The following is a 23,886-nucleotide window of genomic DNA, read 5'->3' as shown; positions in this document are numbered from 1 at the left end:
CCTTGGTTTCCTTTCAGGTTGTTTTTTGATCCAGCTTAATTCAAAATTATGAAGAAGGTGGTCCGACCAAGGGGTGTTAGCCCAGATTTCACCTATGAGACTTACACTGGGGATAGTAGGGACATTGGAAAGAAAAGTAATCAAATCAAGGTGGTGACCTTTCCTATGGGTTGTAGTCGGGGGAGGCTTGGAAAAACCTAGCGATGTGAGGAAGGAGAGTAGATCAGCTATGTTAGAATTCTCTTCCTGCTCGAGGTGTAAATTAACATCACCGGCTAAAAGATTATGGGTGCCGAGTTTATAAGGAGGAATTTGTAGAAGTCTTGTTTTGCTAGATTCCATTTGTTAGGGGGCATATAAAATATTGTAACGATCAAGTTATCTTTACAGTCCATTTTGGATATTTTGCAAGTGAGAATTTCCAGGTCATTGGTTAGTTTAGAATCTAGAACTTGAAACTCAAAATGATCTCAGAGAATTATAGCTAGGCCACCTCCTCTTTTTGAGTTTCTTGATAGAGGGATAATTTTGTAGTCTGATGGTAGTATTTCACCTATGATTGCATCCTGATTGGAAATTAGCCATGTTTCGGTTAGAAGTAAAATATCTAGGTGGGTTTCATCCAACCAGTCTTTGACTAATTGGGCTTTATTCCTAACCGAACGAATGTTCAGATATGCTCCATAGATAATGGATTGGTCCAGAGAAAATGAGGGCTCAGTACATTGTAATTTTTTTAGAAATCGTTTTCTTTTGTGCGTTGGTCTAGAGCAGGGGTGTCAAAGTCCCTCCTCGAGGGCCGCAATCCAGTCGGGTTTTCAGGATTTCCCCAATTAATATGCATGAGATCTATGTGCATGCACTGCTTTAATGCATATTCATTTGGGAAACCCTGAAAACCCGACTGGATTGCGGCCCTCGAGGAGGGACTTTGACACCCCTGGTCTAGAGGAATGGCAGGTGGCGTTGACCACAGAGACTGGGAATGGACCTGTTTCCGTGCAATCATGAAGGACACGATGGGGGCGAATAAATTTTTCAGGCCCTGAGATTCTATCCCATGTAATGTAGGTTGGGATAGATTCGAAGGCTAAGGCTTTTGAAACCCATCCTCTCGTGCCTAGCAAGTAGAGAAGGAGAAAGGCTATGAACTATCGTGTAGGGTTGGTCATGTTGGTGCTGAGATTAGAAGAAAGGATTAAAGGAAATGAAACTAAAACCTACTGAATGGAGGGAGGTGGAGCAGGCAGGACAGTATGAAATTTTTTATTTTTTTTTTAAATCAAGGTAAATTGGCTAGTTGTGCCAGTTTTTACTAAGTTACCAGACATGCGAATACTTATAAGATAATAAAATTAGATAATAATTAGGTTGACCAATCATGCAAATACTTATAGTTTGACCAGTGGGGGAGGCTCCTTATGCTCCGTTCAGATGCTTCGCAAAGGCACATGCTAAGGCGCAGGCGCCTTTGCCGTGCACCTTAGCTGGCGCGCCGAACGGCTGCGTGCCATTGCCACAGTTGTTTTTATGGAGCTCCCCACTAGATCGGGGGGAGGGGTGGAGCAGGTCTCACACGCCTTGCTGGAGCAGGGCTCTTTGCAAACGGGTCGGCCTGCTGGTTTCAATGCGGGAAGGAGGCTTCCCGTTGCCGCAGTTGTTTTTATGGAGCTCCCCGCTGGATCGTGGGAGGGGTGGAGCAGGTCTTGCACGCCTTGCTAGAGCGGGGCTCTTTGCAAACAGGTCAGCCCGCTGGTTTTGGTGCGGGAAGGAGGCTTCCCATTGCCGCAGTTGTTTTTATGGAGCTCCCCGCTGAATCGTGGGAGGGGCAGAGCAGGTCTCACACGCCTTGCTGGAGCGGGGCTCTTTGCAAACAGGTTGGCCCGCTAGTTTCGGTGCGGGAAGGAGGCTTCCCGTTGCCGCAGTTGTTTTTATGGAGCTCCCCGCTGGATCGGGGGAGGGGCAGAGCAGATCTCATATGCCTTGCTGGAGCGGGGCTTTTTGCAAACAGGTCAGCCCGCTGGTTTCAGTGCGGGAAGGAGGCTTCCCGTTGCCGCAGTTCTCACACACCTTGCTGGAGCGAGGCTCTTTGCAAACCAAAGAGCATATTTATAAGTATGGATTAAGGAGGCAGAGCCAACATGGATTTAGTTAAGGGAAATCTTGCCTCACCAGTCTACTACATTTCTTCAAAGAATGAATACCATTTTGCCTGGCACCAACAGATTCACCCTTTATAAAAATTGGTGTTATTTTGGCCACCCTCCAATCTTCCAGTACCATGCTGGATTTTAAAGATAAATTACAAATTACTGTCAGTAGCTCTGCAAGTTCATTTTTCAGGTCTGTCTGTGCTTTGGGTTGTATACCATCTCAGTGTTCTCCCTAGCGTGTTCCAGCCGGGCGCATCGCCCAGCTACTTTAAGTGAGTGCCCGGCTGCCATTTTGCAGCTGCAGAGACCGCGCCGGACTGGTTCCGGGATCTGACATCGGATTCGCGACTCGGAGGTGGTTCACGCATGTATTGTCAAGCACCTGCTTCTTCCGGTTTGCCTGCACCCCGTACTTGAAGATGAACATACCTTTCCTGCCTGAACCACAACTTCAGCAGCATTTAATTCAGCACGCAAACTTCGGATAATGCCTGTTCTTCCGCTCAGATCAGGTCTAACTGAGCATGAGCAGAAGAACCAGCATTAGCGACCAAAGGATTTTCCACGAATCGCGCCACAGCTCACGGTGGAGTTTGGGCGGGGAAGGGGTAATTTGCATAGCGCGCCAAGGGGTTGTATTTTGATTGGTCCAACGCCTTAGCACGCTATGCAAATTACCCCTTCCCCGCCCCTACTCCTTCACCGTGAGCAGGGAAGGGTAATTTGCATAGTGTTTTAACATCGACCTATTAAAACATTTTCGCCCACGCTCCAAAGGTCCGCCCCTTCAACGACCGAACTTTTGTTTCCCGCTGTGCTGAGTGACCAGGCAGAAAGTTTTGGGCGGGTTAGGTTGATGGTTCTAACTTCCCTCTGTGCTTTCAGCAGGGTATTTTTGGAGAGAAAAAAGTTGTAAGCTCTTTCAAGCAAAGACTATTTTCTTACTTTTAACTCTGTGCAGCCTGCGTTGTCTGGTAGACCTATAGAAATATTTAATAGCAGTAGGTCCTCCAGAAAGGGGAAAAAAAGAGTCCAGGGCCAGACTTGGCTGTGCTTTTCTCTCTTTGTGACTCTGCAGTGCTGCGTACATCTGAGAACGCTATAGAAATATTTAGTAGCAGTAGGTCCTCCAGAAAGGGGAAAAAAAGAGTCCAGGGCCAGACTTGGCTGTGCTTTTCTCTCTTTGTGACTCTGCAGTGCTGCGTACATCTGAGAACGCTATAGAAATATTTAGTAGCAGTAGATCCTCCAGAAAGGGGGAAAAAAGAGTCCAGGGCCAGACTTGGCTGTGCTTTTCCCTCTTTGTGACTCTGCAGCACTGCGTACATCTGAGAGCGCTCTAGAAATATTTAATAGCAGTAGGTCCTCCAGAAAGGGGGGAAAAAAAAGAGTCCAGGGCCAGACTTGGCTTTGCTTTTCCCTCGTCTTTCATCACAGAGTGTTTGGGGCAGGTTAAGCCCAGACGAGCAAAAAATAAAAATCCTTGTAGCACTCCTGTTAAAGTGACACATCTGCCATTCCTTTTTTTGTTCATATCTTGCCCTGCCGTAGTGTAAGTGTGCACTGAATAACCAATAGGCTCCCATTTTACCACTCAAAAGTCTTATTCATAGGTACTTTTCATTTTACCAACATGAGTAAAAAAAAGTGTTCAGAAAACAACACTGCTCAGTTATTTCAGAAAAGAGACGCCATAAACCAATGAAGGTGCAGCGTCAACTGCTGATGTGGCAATTTCAGACAAAGACATTGCAGAGGCTGGTCCATCTAGGGAAATCTTTTCAGCACCCACTCTACCAATTGATAAATCTAAGCACCGCTTATCCAGCATAAGCAAACAATGGTTTAAAGAGTTTGATTGGCTAATGGTCAAAGAAAATGGTATGTGGTGCTCATTGTGCATGAAATATTCAAACAAACACCTCCCAAGGAGGGAGTTACCTTGGGTAAATATGCCATGCACAAGAATTCGAAAAGAAAGCTTGCTGGACCATGAAAAAAGTAAAACACACATTGAGTCTTCTTCTGATCTTTTAGGAAAGCGTGTACTAGAGCAAACTGGAATCGGTCAAATTGAAAGATCTGTTTCATGATTACGAGTTTACACCCAGTAACCTCTACCACGAACTTTCAAGACTCAAAGTAGACAAAGCCATGGGACCTGACAATCTACACCCCAGGGTACTCAGAGAGCTGAGTGAAGTTCTGGCTGAACCACTATCCATGCTCTTCAATCTTTCCATGCGCACGGGAAAAGTACCCCTAGACTGGAAAACAGCTAACGTAATTCCACTCCACAAAAAGGGCTGCAGAACAGAGACAGAAAATTACAGACTGTCTTACATACGTGTCTTACATCCATAGTGTGCAAACTCATGGAATCACTGATCAAACAGAAACTCGACAAAATTCTAGACGAAGAAAATTTACATGATACACACCAACACGGATTTACCAGGGGAAGGTCCTGCCAATCTAATCTGATTGACTTCTTTGACTGGGTGACCAGTCATCTGGATGCCGGGGAGTCCCTAGATGTGATATATTTGGACTTCAGCAAAGCTTTTGATAGCGTCCCACACCGCAGGCTGTTGAACAAACTAAAATCGATGGGATTAGGGGATACATTCACTAAAGGGTGGGTAAAGGATTGGCTAGATCAGGGGTGCCCAACGCGTCGATCGCGATCGACCAGTAGCTCAGGAAGGCAACGCGAGTCGATCGCGGAGCCTATCCCGGGCTCTGTGATAGACTCGTGTTGCCGTCCTGATCTACGGGCCGATCAGCCTTCCTCTCCAGTTTTCTTTCTCCCTAGGGCCTTTTAGCTGGGCGATCCGCCCAGCTGTCATCTGCCGCTGCTGAACAAAAAACCGGGTCCTGCCTTCGCGGAAACAGAAAGTAGGCAGGACCCGGCAGGAAGAAGAACAAATGCTTGTCTCCCGCATTAGCCCGTAGCGAACGCTTGCTTCAGGGCTCTCAACATGTGCGTGCCGGCTTCTCTTCTCTTCCCTCCGAAACCGGAAGTTATGTCCGGGGGGGGGGAGGGGAGAAGGGAAGCCGGCGCGCACATGTTGAGAGCCCTGAAGCAAGCGTTCGCTACGGGCTAATGCGGGAGACAAGCATTTGTTCTTCTTCCTGCCGGGTCCTGCTTACTTTCTGTTTCCGCGAAGGCAGGACCCGGCAGCATTTCCCCTAATAGGTCGATCGCGATCTTGGGCTGATCAGCCTTCCTCTTCCCGATGGCAGAATTGACGTCAGGGTGAGGAATGCTGGTTGGCCGAAGCAGGGAGAGCTTGGGGCCTGTTATTGGTGGCGTTTGGGTCCTGGTCCCCGATGGCAATGGCAGTGGCAGTGGCTTGGGGGAGGGCAGGGAGAAAGAAAGAAAAAGGGCAGGCAGGGAGACAGAAGGAAAGAAGAGAAACAGAAAAAAATGAAAGGGAGGCAGAGAGAAAGAAAGGGCAGGGAAGAGGAAAGAAAAGTTGGGGGGAAGAAATGAGGTCTGGAGGAGAAGAAGCATACAGGCTAAAAGAAGGGAAGAAAGATTGTATGCACAGTCAGAAGAAGAAAGTGCAACCAGAGACTCATGAAATCACCAGACAAGGTAGGGAAAATGATTTTATTTTAAATTTTGTGATCAAAATGTGTCTGAATTTATATCTGCTGTCTATATTTTACACTATGGTCCCCTTTTACTAAACCACAATAGAGGTTTTTAGCGCAGGGAGCCTAGGAGTGTCGAGAGCAGCGCTGGGCATTCAGCGCAGCTCCCTGCACTAAAAACTGCTAACGTGGTTTAGTAAAAAGGGAGGGGGTGGGTATTTGTCTACTTTTGTATGGTTGTTACTGAGGTGACAGTGCATAGAGTCATCTGCTTTGACCTCTTTGAAAACCCTGGAATAGGAATGATGATTAACATTTTCTATGCGTACAGTGTGCATTGTGTTTTTTTTAAATTTTATTGTTGGTAGATCATTGTGACTTGGTCATTTAAAAAGTAGCTCGCAAGCCCAAAAAGTGTGGGCACCCCTGGGCTAGATGGTAGGCTTCAAAGGGTGATGGTAAACGGTACCCCCTCCAAAACGTCAGCTGTGACGAGTGGAGTACCTCAGGGCTCCGTCTTAGGGCCGATTCTATTCAATTTATTCAAGGGCTTAGAGGAAAAGTATCACTGTTTGCCGACAACGCCAAACTATGCAACATAGTAGGCAAAAGCAGTGTGCCTGACTTTATGACGCAGGACTTATGGCAGCTGGAACAGGGATCTCACGTATGAAGAAAGGCTAAAAAAACTGCGGATGTACTCACTGGAGGAGCGAAGAGAGAGGGGGGACATGATTGAGACCTTTAAGTATATCACGGGGCGTATAGAGGTGAAAGATGATATCTTCAGTCTTACAGGGCCCTCGGTAACCAGAGGACACTCGCTGAAAATCAGGGGAGGGAAATTTCAAGGTGATGCTAGGAAGTACTTCTTCACCGAAAGGGTGGTCGATCATTGGAACGAGCTGCCTCAGCAGGTGATTGTGGCCAACAGCGTGTCAGATTTTAAGAGAAAATGGGATATTCACGTGGGATCTATAGGGGAGTAAAAGTCAGGGAGTGGGTCATTGGTATGGGCAGACTCGATGGGCTATAGCCCTTTTCTGCCATCAATTTCTGTTTCTATGTTAAATAACATACAGAGAGATGCCTTTGTGGGAGCTTTAAGATCCATGTATTGGTTGGCAAAAAATGAGTTACCACATACAATGTTGTTTGAAAAGCTGTTGGAACACTAAAGAAATGGGTTGTTCCTTTTTACAACATCTCAATGTTGGTAAAAATGCACATTACACCTCAGAAAGAATAATGCGAGGGGGTCACGTGATGTAGCCTACCTGACCGGTTGTGGGAGCGGAGACCTCCGTCCTGATCCCGCTGAAATCGGCTAATTCTCAGCGCTTTTCCACCCGTTCTGAACCGCGAGATCCTCGGGAGCAGTGCTGGGAGTCTTGTGCTGTTAACTTTGAAGTTTGGGGGCGCGTTGTCATCGGGCATGCCAATCCGCTCTGCAAAGACCTCTCGGGATCGGCCTCAGTCTCCCGCTGTAAAAATGGCGGCGGAGCCAGCGTCTTTCACCATCCCTGCGGGAGACTGGATTCAGGAAATTACCCGATCGGTTTCGGCTGCCCTGGTGGACCGCCTCAACAAACTGCAATCGGCAGTTGATGAGGTGCACGAAAAATTTGATTCCCAGCAGCGGCGCCTCACCGAAGTGGAGCAACGGGTTTCAGGCCAGGAAGACACGTATGCGTCCTTGGAGGCTCAGATGTCGGCGCTCCGCAAATCCAACATCGACATGCAGGAGCAACTTGAGGAGTTGGAAAATCGCAGCCGCCGTAACAACCTGCGGCTGGTTGGTTTACCAGAATCTGTTGGAGATGCTGACCTGTACCGGATCTTCACTATATGGCTGCCGGAGACGATGGGCCTGTCGGGCTCCGGCCTGCAATTTGACTGTGAAAGAGCCCATCGTATTGGCCCCAAATCGGGGGATGGCAAAAGAGCACGCACAGCTATTGCACGTTTCTGCAATTGGAGAGGCAAGGAAGCTCTGCTTAGGGCATATCGCAAGGCTGGAGCCCTGGAGTACGAGGGGGTGAAGGTACTGGTCTTTAATGACTATTCGGTGCGCGTTGCTGCCCAACGCAAGTTGATGTCACCTTTCTGCACTGAGCTTCACAAGAGGGGGATCCAGTTTGCCCTGGTTTTCCCTGCCAAGCTGCGGGTCTGGAGGAATGGTGCCTCTGAGACCCTAACCACTGTGGAGGAGGCCCGCACCTATGTGGGCAATCTGGCAGCTCACCCTCTTCCTTGATTCTCGATCGCCAGGCCTATACTGTGCTTTGGGTGCCTCGGATGCTGACCTGTAGCGGACACTTGCCGCTCTGACTGTTGTTGTTTGTGTTCTGCTGGTTCCTGATGGTGTATCGGTTGGACCCTCACGTGGTCCTAGGATCCAAGGTTGGCTGCTTTCTATCACGCCACTTTAGACTACCTCTGGACACTAGCCCTCAGTTGTCGGGGCATGGCACTGCTCTTGAGCCTATTTCGGCTTGATTTGGACTTATTATATCTTACATGTTTCTTTTCTGTTCACTGTGCTGGTCCTTTGGGGGTGGACAGTTTGTGGGAGGGGGGAGGGTTCTGCTATGGGTAGGCAGTGGGTTTGTTAGGGTTTGTGTATGGGTTACACGACTGGGGAGGGGTGGGGGAGGGTGGGAGAGGGGTGTGGGGGGCTGGGGGGGGTTGTTGGGGGTGTGTGAATGGGGTTTTGTATGTTGGTGTGCTTGTGCTAGGATTGTGGTTTGGATGGCATGGGGGAAAGGCCTCGGGGGGGTGCAGCCTCACTTGGTATCTGCTGTCTGGCTGCTGGGTCCAGCTGGGAGGCCCAGGAACGGTTTTTCCTATCTCATTTCTGCCCGGCTCCAATCCGCCTGGAACTGATCCTGGCTGACCTCAGGATACTCACATTCAATGTGGATGGTATCAAGTCTCCTATTAAGCGATCGCGAGTGCTGTCTTGCCTCCGCAAGTTGGGCGCGGATATAGCCTTCCTACAGGAAACGCATATCTCTCAGCTGGAACATACCAAATTACGCAGGGGATGGGTGGGGGACGTGTTTTCGTCGGCCTTTACGGGCCATCAGCGGGGGGTGGCCATTCTCCTTCACAAACACCTTCCTTTTCATCTTCATAAGCAAATTCAGGATCCGGAGGGTCGCTTCGTTCTGGTGCTGGGAGAGCTCTGGGGTCTTAAGTTATTGTTGTGCAACCTGTATGCACCTAATGTTTACTGTCATAAGTTCTTCTCCACTGTATTGGCCCATATTTCGCAGCACTCTGATTACAATTTAGTTGTGGGTGGGGATTTCAATATCACTGCCAATCCTGGTGTGGATTGTAAGCCGCCTCGGGCACGGACCCGGGACCACGACACACGTGGGGTAGGCTTTCTCACTCAACATTTAGAACTGGTTGATGTTTGGCGTACATTACACCCTTATGACACTGATTTTACTTTTTACTCACATGCCCACAAGGTGTATGCCAGGCTGGATTACCTCCTCCTTGATCACCGCCTTTTCTCTAGGGCCACTCACTCTGAAATTTATGAGAGCACATTATCTGATCACGCACCGGTGGGACTCCGTCTATGCGTGGCGCCGGCGGGTAGGACCTCTTCTTGGCGGTTGCCCTCTTCTTTGTACCAGGACCCGGAGTTCCGCATTTTCTTAAGGGCACGTTGGTTAGATTACCAACTTACAAACGACACACCGGAGGTGGGCCCCGTTACATTCTGGTATGCCTCAAAGGCAGTACTCCGTGGGCACATTATCGCTTATATCGCTGGCAAACGTAAGCAAACGGAGGGGGAGCTCTTGAGGCTATCTACTCGGTTGCACGCCCTTCGTCGATCCCATATCACCACATTATCGGATTCGGATCGGGAGGAGATGCGGACGGTGCGGGGTCAGCTTGAGGAAATCCTCAACAAGCGAACGGAGACCTCCTTGTATTACCAGCGATATCAGCTTTATAGGTGGGGAAGTAAAACGGGGAAGCTCCTGTCCAACTTGATCCGACCACACAAAAAAAGACAGGTTATCACTTCTATTAAAGACTCTAGGGGTGTCCGCCACGAGGGGGAGAGTCACATTGCCTCTCAATTCGTTCAATACTATCAGGCCCTTTACGGCCGCCGATTTTTGGATGCCGACGCTATGTCACAGTTCTTTGCCGACTTGAAGTTACTTCAGTTGACGGCGAGCCAAGCCGCGTCTCTCAATGAGCCTATTACGGCGGAGGAGATCTCTACCACGATCGGCTCGCTCACTTTGGCTAAGGCTCCGGGACCGGATGGCCTGGGTCCGGAATTCTACGGGATTTTGGGGGACCTGGTGGCTCCTCCGCTCAGTAGGATGTGTAATGCGATGGCGAGAGGGGACGACCCCTTTTCTGATAACATGGCCCATATAGTATTGTTGCCCAAACCGGGGAAGGACCCTGACCTGGTAAGTTCTTTTCGCCCGATCTCTCTTCTGGACCAGGATATCAAGGTGTTGGCTATGACGCTGGCGCGGCGGCTTAATTGTTATCTACCGCACCTGATTCACCCGGATCAAGTGGGTTTCGTACCGGGTCGGTATGCCTCCATGAATCTGTTGAAAGTGTTAGGGGCCATTCACGAGCATAGGGGTAGGGGAGGGCAATCGGCAGTGGCGGGATTAGACATGGAGAAAGCGTTTGATAGTGTCTCCTGGGAGTACTTATTTCAGATATTGGAGGGCTTCGGCTTTATGGGGAGTTTTTTGGATTGGATTAAAGCTTTATATACTAAACCTCGGGCCCGTATACTTATCAATGGGAGTTTGACGGAGGCGTTTGAATTGCAGCGGGGAACACGGCAAGGGTGCCCGTTATCTCCTCTGTTATTTTTGTTAGCCATAGAACCCCTAGCTATCAAAATACGTCAGGCACCGGAGGTTCGTGGAATCCTAGTGGGGGGACAGGAGTGCAGAATTAGCATGTTTGCGGATGACATTTTACTATATCTGGATCGGGCTCCCATACACCTGGAGGCGGCTTTGACTATTGTTCGGGAATTTGGGGCCTTATCTGGCTTGCTGGTTAATTGTAGTAAATCCGAACTCTTGCTGCTGGCTGGCGGCCCCGTGGAACCGTGGCATGCCTTACTACCCATTCCGCCGTCGCTTCACCCGGTCCATTATCTGGGTATTTACCTCAGCACCAACCCGGCCACGTTTTACTCCATGAATGTTATTCGTCATCTTGACGCCATTGGGAAACTGTGCCTCCAGTGGCAGGATCTCCCTCTAGGTTTGCTGGGTCGAGTGGCATTGGTGAAGATGGTCATGCTCCCCAAACTGCTTTACCCGCTCCAGACAGTGCCGATCTGGCTTCGCCGCCCCGATGTCCTCCGCTTTCATTCTTTGATTTCTCGGTTTCTTTGGCGCTCTAAGGCTCCTCGTGTTGCTCTGACAAAGCTAATGTTGGCTAGAGGAAGGGGAGGGCTGAATGTCCCTGACTTACGCCTGTACAATATAGCGGCCCTACTGCGGTGGATTCACGAGGGCCACACCGGTGTAGCGCGTTACTTCCCGCAGGGCTGGGTTGAATCTTGGAGCCTACCTTTTCAGTTTTTCAATCTGCTTCATTCTCAACCGGACCATATGGCTCGCTCGGGGGGTCGCTCAGCCCTGTTGGCTCCATTTAGGAGGGCCTGGCAGTGGTGGCGGCGTAGGCAGGATCTGCCGGTTGCGGTTTCGCCCTTTATATCCCTTGAGGGTAATGCGAGTTTTCTCCCCGGTTGGGGACGGACGATATTCAGGGCTTGGGCACGCAGTGGATGTCGCACCATTTCCGATGTTATGGCTGTTTCGGGAGGCACTTTCCCCTCGTTTCAACAGCTCCAGACGAAATGGGACTTCCCCTCCTGGTACTTGTTTTCTTTCCTTCAACTCCGCCACTATTGGGAGGTCACCCGGCAGACTCATGCGCGGAGCTGGGACGCGGGGCCATTAGATCGGATTTTTGAAGCGACCCCGCCGGCGTTCAATCGGCTGTCTCACTGGTATAGTGTTCTCCGTCTCTCTGCCCAGGTTCCTGGGATGAGTGCCCTACGGGAGAGGTGGGAGGGGGACCTGGGTTTGAGTATTTCCGAGCCCCAATTTTTGGACTGCTTCCAGTCTCTTTGCCTCTTCTCTAAATCGGCAGACTACCAGGAACTACAGTATAAAATCTTGCACAGAGTCTATATTACTAAACAACGGGGGGCTCAGATAGGACTTTGGGAAAGCGACTCATGCAGTAAATGTAAATCACAGCCTGGCACGTACCTTCACTCTTTCCTTGAATGCACAAAACTCACTATCTGGACGGGGCTGCTGGGCCTTCTTGACGTGGTTACTCACAGCACTATTGAGTGGGACTATGGCACTCTCCTCCTGGGCTTACAGGGGTCTCTACGTGAACAGGGTTTCTCACTCCCGCAAAGACGATTCCTTTACAATGCCATTCTAGTGGGGAAGAAGATGATTATGACTTACTGGGTATCCGAGGACACACCTCCCCAGGCCCAATGGCGGACCAAGCTGAGAGAGATGGCGCAATTTGAGATCCGCGCCTACAGTAAATCTAGTAAGTTAGAGCTGAGACACTATGTCGCTCTGTGGGAGCACTTGCTGGAGCTTCTTTCACCATGATCTCTTCTATTTGAGGGCTTTCTTTGGCCATCCTACTTGTCTGGAATTCTTCTATTTCTGCTGCTGTCTTCATCACGGTTCACTTCGTGTTTGCACTCTCTCCGGGGCGGGGGGGGGGGGGGTTGGGTTTGGGTGTGGGGGGGTAGGTGTGTCTGATAGTACAATTTGTGTGGTGACTGGGTGTCTTGTGAGCGTCTGTTGTGAGGACTGGTGTGCTTGATGAACGGTTTGGGTGTTGTTGCCTGTGGGGAATATTCACAAAAATTTATGGCTGAGGGTCTAGACGGGCTTCTCATCGTTGTGGGTTCTGGGAAGGGGTTTGTGTGTTCCTAGTTTTGGCCTCTTGCTGCGCTTTGCCTTGCGCTTGTTGGCAATTTTCATTCGGGAGAGGCTGGTTCATGCTTGTTGTTGCTGCTCCTCTTATCTTTTGTGATATTGTGACATTGTGTATGTTTATGCACAGCTTGTGGTCGCTTGTCTGGACCTTTTGCCATTCTCAATAAAAATACTTTGAAAAAAAAAAAAAGAAAGAATAATGCAAGAGCTGCTGGATGTCTTAGCATCAGAAATAAAGTCTAACATACTGAAAAATATGCACGCTGAAAATTTTTTCAGTATTCTGTGTGATGAATCCACAGACATCTCAGTTGTAAAACAATTAATTATTTACATTAAATATGTTTGCCAGGTCACTAAACAGGTCAAAATTAGTTTTATATCAACCCGCAATATGAGTGATGGCAAAGCGGAGACTATAACCAACACACTAAGTGAGACTATGGACATACTAGGCTTGAAAACTGCTAATCTGGTTGGACTAGGGTCAGATGGAGCAGCTGTTATGATTGGGAAACAGAAAGGTGTGGCAAAACTGCTTAAAGATAAAATATCTGGACTCTTGGTCAACTGCCACTGTGTAAACCATCGATTGGCCCTTGCAAGTGCCCAAGCAGCAGCTGCCATACCTTATTTAACAAAACTGAATGACCTCTTAAGGCAGCTGTTCTATTTCTTCCAAAATTCTTCAATTAGGATGGCTGGTTTAACAGAAATGCAAAATATTCTGAACATTCCCCAGATTAAGCTGAAAATGGCCAGTGACACTAGATGGCTGTCTCATGCCTCTGCAGTACAGTAACTACGACAGTGCATGATGAGTGTCATAGCTGCGCTGGAAAGAGAGGCCACTGAACGAAATGACATCACAGCTGAAGGATTAAGCAGATGTATTAAAACGTACAATTTTGTTTCCTCTCTGATGATGCTTTCAGATGTATTACCTTTGTTGTCCAACTTATCTACGGCTTGGCAAAGGCAAGATGTCAATCTTACCGAAATTGAGCCAATTTTGCTCGCCACAAAATTGTCTATCATGCAGTTGAAAGACACTCCTGGGAGATATTTTCAAAGCCTTCATCTTTTGGCAGAAGAATGGTCAGATCTCCGCATACACAGAGTGATGTAATGGCATTCAAAATTGTAATATATGATAAATACCTAGAGACAGTTGTCAAGCACCTAGATGCAAGATTCCCTGACATGCCAACTATTTCCAGCTTTTCAAAAGTTTTCAATGCAGAAACTCACGATTCAAGTGAGTCTGCTGAAATTCTTTTTGCTCATTACTCCAAAAATGGTAGCCCTCCAATTTTAAAATATGAAAGTAGCAGGCAAGAATGGACAGTTGCAACAAAAATGATCAGAAGTCAATCATACAAAAGACTTCAATCCAAAACAAATTTTACTAAAAATGGCAACAACATCAGAGCTCAAAGAGTCGTTTCCAAATTTAGCCAAACTAGCTCATATTGGGCTAGTGATCCCAGTGAGCACAGCTGAATGTGAAAGGGGGTTTTCTGCCCTTAAAAGGATCAAGTTATGTTTGAGAAATCGCATGAATCAAAGCACACTAAATAATCTCATGCTGATCTCCTTGGAGGGCCCAGATCCTGAGGACTTTGATTATGGGAAAGCTGCAGACAACTGGGCCTCTAGGAAAAAAAAGAAGAATAAATATTTAACTGAAGATACCTTCTGCATATGCAAGTTGGCTTTGAAGGTAAAATTATGTCCTTACCTGATAATTTTCTTTCCTTTAGTCACAGCAGAAAAATCCAGAGACTAGTGAGATGTATCAAAGCAGTCCAAACGTAGGGAGAGAAATAAAGAAGCGAACGGGAAATCCCTCACCCCCAAATCCTGCCCTGTAGCACGTGTCCAAGGAGATTCCAGAGAGTATGTTACCCACGATCATACAGAGGCTAGCCTCCATAGCCTATGTGAAAAGGAGCCATCCTTGTCTGAGAGCACTATGCTGTGGAAAACACAGCTACATCACACGAATAGAATGAGTGCAAAGCAGCCTCCCATCATATCTGACAGGCCCCAAATATCCTCCTGTGGAATGGAACCATCATGCCTGGCAATGGTCCTTAGCTGATGTCAAAACCCGTGAGCACCACCGCAGACCAGATCTTTTCCTCGCAAGGGTCTAGGGCATCAAGCCTGGAAACGTGACAAGGGAAGACTCCTCCTCTAACTGAAGGCCTCTGAAGCACAAATCTATACAACTCCCTCAGGAGGCAAACTGTTGACCAAAGTCAAGAAGAATGCCAGAGGAGAAGCAATACAACAAAACTGTACCTGGGCCCCAAAGTGACAAGTGCCTTTCCCAGAGCCCCCAAATAGATACAGCAACAACATCAGACACTGAGATATCTGATCCAACTTTTAGCCCACTCCTCCACATGAATGACCCAGAAGGAGTGGAAAGAAAAAAACTCTGATCCAGAGAGAATGAGCTGCAGCTAGCCCACAACTAGCCTAGCCCCAGCTGTCAGCCGGCCAGGATTAAACAAGGTACACTAGACTGCCAGTGAAATGGTGCCCCAGCCAAGGCCAACCTCAACTAGGGCCTGCTGAATAGTGAGGACAAAGGAATCACTGCCGGAGGCGGTATCCCTCCTCCAAGAGGAGAAAGACTGACAGCGGTGGCACCGGCAACTGCATGACACCCGCTCTTTTGTGGCGGAAGGGAAGGGCCTTGGCTGGCTGACCGCCCTCAGGGCCTGTTGCTGCCCATGCGCAACTACGGCTGAAGCAACCTCGACTGTCCTATGCGACAAAGTAGTAACAAACTCCTCCCACTGGCACCTCTCCAAAGAGAATGGTGACTTCTGTAGCCCCGCACCCACAGAACAAGTGAACTTATGGAACTTAGGTAGCCAGGTTCTTCAAGGGGGGAGGGGGGAAGGGACCTGAGAGCCAGGTGTTGCCCCCCCAAAATGGCACTGTACAGCCCCCATCCCGCAGCTCAACTGAGGCCTGAGCCGCAGGAACCTTTCTCCTCTGAGGCCTAAAACCGCAGGAACATTTCTCCTCCACTGAGGCCTAAAGCTGCAGGAACATTTCTCCTCCACTGAGGCCTAAAGCTGCAGGAACATTTCTCCTCCACTGAGGCCTAAAGCCGCAGGAACATTTCTCCTCCACTGAGGCCTAAAGCCGCAGGAACATTTCTCCTCCACTGAGGCCTAAAGCCGCAGGAACATTTCTCCTCCACTGAGGCCTAAAACCACAGGAACATTTCTCCTCCACTAAGGCCTAAAGACACAGAAACATTTCTCTTCCACTGAGGCCTAAAGCCACAGGAATATTTCTCCACTGAGGCCTAAAGACACAGAAACATTTCTCTTTCACTGAGGCCTTAAAGCCACAGGAACATTTCTCCTCCACTAAGGCCTAAGCCACAGGAACATTTCTCCTTCCCTAAGGCCTAAACCACAGGAACATTTCTCCTCTGAGGCCTAAGCCACAGAAATATCTTTCAAAATCCACCGTAGAATCCAGGAGCTGTGAGGAACCCCTGTAGTCCAGAAGGCACCACATCTAATAGAGTAAGGGACCTGGGAGGTTTCCAGGTGTTCACTTGAAGAGGGTGAGGTAGGGACGCTGGGAGGGCCCAGGTGTACCTTCAAAGCTGAAACTTGATGGATATAATCCTACTAGTTTCTGGATTCATCTGCTGTTGATGACAAGGAATATTTTTTTCTTTTTCTTCATTAGGTTTCCCATATTTTTTTTTTCATTGTTTTTACTTTTCTTCCTGACAGCGACAATACTTGTGGTGCTTGGTTTATGTCATAACAATTGTTATTTAAAATTTTTGTTAGGATTGCAAGATCCTGAAAAATATTCTGGCACAAGTGTTGAACCTTAAAAAAGGTTGGAAAATAATTAATGATAATAAACTAATAAAAATAGTACACATTTAATTTTCCCCACCACCAAATTTTCCCGTCCCACCCCACCCGGCTACTTTTTCATGCCATCCGGCTGGAAAAAATTTCTGGGGAGAACACTGCCATCTTGAGTTCAAAAAAGTGGGAATAAATCTTTAGACAAACAACCCCAAAATTACTGGATACAATATAGAGAATGATACAGATACCTGTTCCTGCAATAAAACCATGGGAACAGGGAAAATTCAGCTTGTTTATTGCATTTCACCGCTCCATGGGTGTGGTAAAAAGCCTTGCTCTTGCAGTAAAAATTTGATTGCTGTAAGTCAACCCCTGTATGCCTTCTTCCCCACCTCCCCTTCTGTCCTATGCTATCTGCACCGTAGGACTGGAGCTTCAGCAATCGAAGAAAGAATTTTGCAGACCTATTTCGGGGCCTTCTTTCGGCTGAATCCCTCCTTCTGATGTAACTTCTGACTATGCAGGACAGGATGTTGAAGTAACTTTCTGTTCCTGCCTAGCTGCAACTGCTATAAAGACAATAGAGACTCAACCAGCCAGCCGGCCAGCAGTGTTGCTTGATACACTAAAGCACTGCTGACAGGGTAGGTAGAAGTGCCAGATGGGGCCCTAGGGAGAGGGAAGGAAGAGAGACCGCACTGTGAGGGAAGGGAAGGTTGGAGAGAGATACTAGACAATGGGAAGAGGGAGGGAAGAAGGAAGGAGAGAGATACCCAATCATTGGGGGGGGGGGGGGCGGTTGGGAAGAAGGATAGAAATACCCAATCGTGGGGAGGAGGAAAGAGAGAAACCCATGGAGGGAGAGAAGGAGGGAGGCCCAGGGAAGGAGGGACAGAGAGAGTGACACCAAACGAGGGAGGGAGGAAGAGAGCGAGACACACACACTCAACCAGAAAGGGGGGGAGAGAGAGAGAGAGAGACATACACTCAACCAGGGAGGGAGAGAGACACACACATACTCAACTAGTGAGGGAGGGACACACACACCCTCAAACAGTGAGGGAGGGAGGGAAAGTTAGACACACCCTACCAGGGAGGGAGCAAGAGAGAGAGATACCCAGCCAGGAAGGGAAGGAGAGAGAAAGAAAGAGAGAGAGAGGCCATACAATTAGTACTATTATTATGAGGTGGGGTCTGAGGTGGGGCTTGGGAGGATCTGAGGTGGAGCTTAGGCGGGGTCTAGGACAGAGCTTCCCCCCCCTCAAATTAAGTGTTCCACTGTATGTGACCCATAAAATAGCCTGAAAATAACTGGTTAGTCCCAAACAGGAAATTTAGTGAGCCAGAAAGTTTTGCAGTTATAATGTATTCCAAGGTATGATTTTTTTCTGGATTTGTAGACTATTATGTAGCAACCCAGTTTAAAAAAAGGTAAAATTGGTTAAAATTATGAAAAATATTGGATTAAAATTGTATATAGCACACAATATTGAATGATATATTGCTTTTATACTACATGAATGCTGAAATGCATCTCTGATTGTAGAAAATGTTTTTGATCTGTAAAGAGAGAATTTGATTTGAGAGATACCTGTCTTTCTTTCTTTCCCAAAAGGAACCTATAACAACCAATATATGATTCTTGATTTGAAGAAGATCAAGCTTCTGAAAAGCCTTGACAACGGAACGCTCACTGTTGTTGAGCAAATTCCAACACTGGTGGTGTACTCGGACCAGACCAGCATGCTCCGGCAAGGTGAGGACCAGATTTTTTCCCCTGGTAGCTCTATTCTAAGGTAGTATACTCCTGGTGGAATTCTGCAAGACTGCACAATACAGAACTTCCACAGAATTGCACAGTTATGCAGAATTTGCCTGCATGACTCAGTATCAGGAGTTACTTCCATGGATCGTGGCAGCAATTCCCACATGCTGCTTGCTATTAACCTGGAAATGTCTCTTCTGCCTTGGAAGAGGCTTCCAGGTTAGTGGCAGGCAGCATGTGGGAATCTCTGCCACAACCCATTGAAGCAAGGCCTTAGGGAGGGAGGGAGAGAGAGTTGTCAGTGGGGGAGGAGAAGAATGCTGCACATGGGAGGGGAGAAGAGGGAAGAGAAGAAGTGCTGAACATGGGGTGGAGGAGAGAAAGGGAGAGATGCAACAAGAGTTTTCAGTGGGATAGGGAAGGGTAGAAAGATGCTACACATGGGGGGGAGGATGTGTAGGACATAGGGTGGAAAAGAGAGATTCATCAAGAATTGTCAGTGGGGTAGGGGAGGGAAAGAAGGAAGGAAAAATGCTGCACATGGGGTAAAGAGGAAGAAGTGTTGGACATGGGGCAGAGGAGAGGAAGGGAGAAATGCAACAAAAAAGTGGAGAGGGTTGAGAAAGGGAGAAATCTTGTGTATGGCATGGAGGAGTGGAAGAGATGTATGGAGGAGGAGAGAGAGACATAGGGCTAGAGGGGAGGGAGAGATACTGCATGGGGAGAAAGGAAGAAATGTTGTACATGACGATTGGAGGGGAAGAAATGAGATATGCTGCATGGAATGGATAGAGATGTTTGACCCAGGGCACAAGGCAGGAGCAGAGAGAGATGGTGGATAGTGGGAAAGAAACAGAAATGCTGGATATGGCAATGGAAGGGAGAGAATGCTGCATAGGAGAGGGAGAAGAGAGAGATTGGACCCAGGGTGGAAGGGAGGGAGAGAGAGAGATATGTTGGACATGAGAGTAAATGAGAAGGAGAGAGAAGAGAGAGAGACAGACAAGGGGTGGATGGGGGAGAAAGAGGGATTCAGATGTTGGATTCAGGAGCAGAAGGGAGTGATGGAGATATGCCTGACAATGTGAGTGAGGGAAGAGAGTGGGAGAAATGCTGGGCAATGAGGAAGAGTACAGGATCCAGGAAGAAAGAAAGAAAAGACAGAGAGACGTCAAGCTATGAGGGTGGGCAGGGAAGGAAGAAGGACCAGATGCAGTACTATAAGGATAGAGGAAGGAAGACACTGAGAATGGTAGAACCCTGAGGCCAGGAGAGGGTGGAAGGGGTAGCAAGGAAATGGATGAGAGAACAGTTATTACAGACAATAAAAATCGTTATGGGGAGTACATTGAAAATAAAAGGAAGGCTGAAGAAGGAATAAGATGGGGAATGGGAGAGAAAATAGAAATTTGATTTGTGCAGGTGCAACCGGTGTCAAAGGCTCAGACCAGACTGGCACCGGGGGAGTCGGTGTCAACATGGACAGAGTTTGAGTCGGCACTAGCAGTTGGAACTGCTCACGTAATTCCTTGTGTAACAACTCAAGGATATGTTGCATAAGAGTAAGCACCAGTACTGCTGGCTTTTTTGCTGGTACCATCGGTGTGGCTCTACGCTCCAGCGATGAGGAAGCCGATGTTGAGGCACTCACCGATATTGAAGCAGAGCGTTTCTTGGGTCTCCTCGAGGTCAGCAGAACTTGGCTCACTGCTGCTTTGACCTGAGGCCCAGAGAGGTGAGGGAAGGCTTCTTATCTGGCTTACCCACTGAAGTTTTCGACACTGAAGACGGTTCCACCGATGCCGATCGGTGCGGTGTTGATTTGGCCAGTGCTGCCGACATCGGCAGCGGTGTCGAGTCACCTTCCATTGCACTACTAAAGAGTCACCTTCCATTGCACTACTGCTGAATAAGGCAGTTTTTGAGAGTCCTCTTCTGCAGAGACGAACAACGGGAACAGGTTTCAGGATGGTGCTCGAGCCCCAAGTACTGGAGACACCAGCGATCCAGGTCAGTCACAGAGATGGGGACGAGCACAACGTCCACACTTTTTGAAACCCATCTGCGGGTGAGACATTGAAGGGAAGACGGCCTCGGCTAAATTAAAATCCGAGGCCAAGGTGGTCGAACAGGCCCCGCCGAGCCGAACCCGTGAAAGCAAGAAAACAAAAATTTTAACTTTTTTTTTTTTTTTTTTTTTAAGAGGAGACAGATTCAAAACCAGTGCTAGGAAGTTCTTCTTCACCCAAAGGGTAGTGGACACCTGGAATGCACTCCCAGAGGGCGTGATAGGACAGAGTACGGTATTGGGGTTCAAGAAGGGATTAAATAATTTCCTGAAGGAAAAGGGGATAGAAGGGTATGGATAGAGGATTACTATACAGGTCCTGGACCTGATGGGCTGCCGCGTGAGCGGACTGCTGGGCATGATGGACCTCTGGTCTGACCCAGCAGAGGCACTGCTTATGTTCTTAAGAACTTAACAGATAAAATAAAAAGAAAACTGACTAAAAAGTCAGAAATCCGCGAGAGCGGGAAGGCAGCAAGAAAAAATTTCAACGGCCGTTGAAAAAGACACATCTTCTTAGCTCCATGGAAACTGAGGGACCGCGCACCCATGTCGGGCGGGAAAGCACTCGCGCATGCGCAGTTCGGACTATCGCGAACTTTCTAAACACTTAAAGTGGCGATGCACTTTTAAAGTGGCCCGTATTGGGGCTCCGTCGGTGACGTCACCCATCAGTGAGAATATGCTGCCTGCTTGTCCTGGGATAAAATAGAAATTTGATAGGTAGCTGAAAAGTGAAAAAGAAGAGAAGGGTGAAAAGCAGAAAAGAGCTAAAAATAAATTATCAGAATATCAGAGGCCAGTGTAGTGAGGGAATAGACAGAAGTGTAGTGAGGGAATAGACAGAAGAGAGGAGAAAAGACAAATAGACAGCAGCCAATTAAGAATAAGCAGACAACATGCAGGAAAGCAGAAAAGAGAAACTGGAACAAACATGATGGAAAAATAAAACATCCAGATAACAAAGGTAGAAAAAACATTGAGTGTTTTATATGGAATATGGGTAATAATTCATTTAAATATTGTTTAAATTTTCACAAAATACTTGCAGTATTTACTAATTTTGAACACAGAATTTTGAATTTTTATACACAGAATCTGCCATTAGTAGTAGTAGTAGTAGAGTACTCCCCCAATATTCACGGGGGTTCCACTCCAGGAACCACTGCGAATATCGAAAAACCGCGAATATGGTTTTTCACCTGGAGAGGCAGGAGAGGGCAGCTGGAGCACTGGTGAGTGAAAGAAATCACTCGCGGTATGCTCCAACCGCCTTTTCCTGTACTAAAGTCAGGCTACACCAATCAGGAGCTGCTTTGACACGCAGCTCCTGATTGGTATAGCCTGACTTTAATACAGGAAGAGGCGGTCGGAGAATACCACGAATGAGTGAAACCACGAACCGCAAATTTGCGAGGGAACACTGTACTGTACAATTTTGAACTGCTTTATCTATGGACAATGAGCTCTTTGTTAAGAATAATCTAAACTTGTACTTGGCTTTTGAGATGTGGATTCCTGCATTAGATCTGAAATTATTGTGAATAGTGGTAAAATATTATTTAGAAAACTTAGGTGCCAGGCAGTTTTTAGTCTTTGCTCTCCTTTGCCCTCCCTACTGCTTCTTCCTTTTTTTTAAGACCTCCTCTTCTATGTTGCCTGGAGGATCCTTGGTCTTGGACCTGCAGCAGGCATTAACAACTTTCTCAGGCTATTGACAGATGCCAAGTACCAAATTTTTGATGTTACCTAGAGTATTTTTCCCACTTCTGCTCTGCTTCTCTGTTGTCTTTGGATTACCTTTGAACTGGCTAGCTGAAAGGTATCCCACTTTGCAGATAATTTATTTTTCTGTAAATCCAATATGTCTGTTACTGAATATTTGCAGTCTGACTGCCCCATGGAACTGGTGACACCTGTTGTCAATATGCATATAGCTTTAGTTCAGGGGTCTCCAAGTCCCTCCTTGAGGGCCACAATCCAGTCGGGTTTTCAAGATTTCCCCAATGAATATGCATGAGATCTATGTGCATGCACTGCTTTCAATACTTATTCATTAGGGCAATCCTGAAAACCCGATTGGATTGCGGCCCTCAAGGAGGGACTTTGAGATCCCTGCTTTAGTTGGAGCTGTCAAATAGCATAACATATATGGTTATAGAGAGCAGAAGAAATCTCTTGGACAGCAGGGGTCAATCTCTTCTGCCCAGGCTTGAGATCTCTCCTCTTCTACCTGTTCAACCAGTCGTTTTAGTGCAGTGTGTCTAGTGGTCCAGAAATGCTAGGGGTTATGCATCTGAACCTGCAAGTTGCTTGCAGAATGCTGTCAGTCATCTTTTGAACTCCGCCTCCTTCTCAGGGAGCTGCTCCTGCCACCTCAGATTTTTACTGCAAAAAAGTTGCCCAAAAGTGTTTCTGCTCTGCGGTTTTATTATTTTCAGGTATTTTTTTCTGAGTGTTCAGTTGGAGGCTCTGTGCCCAGATATTCCCACTTGTTGGGACCTCAGCCTAGAAGACACAGACTCATGCTGTGGAAGTTGTGACAGAGCCGGTACCTGTATTTTCCAGAACCCGGTCTCTGCTCACCCGAGCGCAACTCCGGCGTGCTTCCGATGAAGGAAGGAAGTCCTGTTGGTATATCTCCACTTGTCAGGAATCAAATATAAAGGTAAAACAAGTCAGCTTTACTTATTCATAGTCACTTTATTCAGTGGAACGATGCTGGGAGCAACGTCTCCCTTAGTTAATCCACAAGCATTCAAAAAAAAAAAAACAAATTCTTCAACGTCCAAGTAGAATGCTTTAACCAAATATCAAAATAAAATATGAAGTGGACCCACAGGAATGGGTTTACCACTTCTACCTTTAATCAGGCAATCCCGGTAAGTAACAGTTAAACACTGCCATCACAAACAGAACTCTAGAGGGGTTGTCTTTACTTTTAGGAAGGTAAAGAAACCTTTTCTCACTCTCACAAGTTCCGGGCCCCCAAGCTCAGCAAGAATTAAAGCTTGGCTGTAACCAACATAGAAGCTGTTGGCGGGAGAGGGGAGTAAAGGAATTCACTTATCAAGTTTCTGATACTTCAGAATGCCAATAATGGCCCCACTAACCCAACCTGGATCTTAAGTGAATTCTCCCCAAATCACAACATTTACTTCCCTCACTCTCACATATATGAGTCCCAAATTCAGGCCAGATGAATTTAGTTAACCAAAAAAAAACGTGTTTTTTTTCCTTAGCACAAGTCTATGCAGTTTCTAATACACAGCACTCCTGCATAACAACACTCTATCAAACAGAGTAAGCTCCTGCCTTCACAAACCTCCAGACCTGCCACTTATCTTCACTCCAGGAGCATATCTTCAGGCAGTCCAAGGTTTTCCCCACAGTCCATGGGTTCAGGCAGGGCTGGCTGGTTGGCAAAAGGGTCAGT

General features: G+C 47.5%; 1 protein-coding gene across 2 annotated transcripts in view; it reads left to right on the top strand.

Moving 5' to 3' along the window:
• LOC117355991 (phospholipase-B 81-like) overlaps nucleotides 1-23,886 on the top strand; it is a 197,677-nt gene that overhangs the window by 142,352 nt on the left and 31,439 nt on the right. For both annotated transcript variants that reach the window (XM_033935208.1, XM_033935209.1), the window contains one exon: nucleotides 18,233-18,373. In XM_033935208.1, the coding sequence (XP_033791099.1) occupies nucleotides 18,233-18,373 (141 nt within the window). The remainder of the gene's footprint in view (nucleotides 1-18,232; nucleotides 18,374-23,886) is intronic.

Source organism: Geotrypetes seraphini, chromosome 2 (genome assembly GCF_902459505.1).
Source record: "Geotrypetes seraphini chromosome 2, aGeoSer1.1, whole genome shotgun sequence".
In the NCBI taxonomy this organism is placed as follows: domain Eukaryota; kingdom Metazoa; phylum Chordata; class Amphibia; order Gymnophiona; family Dermophiidae; genus Geotrypetes; species Geotrypetes seraphini.
Note: the sequence above shows the minus strand (reverse complement) of the source record. Positions and strands in the feature narration are given on the sequence as shown.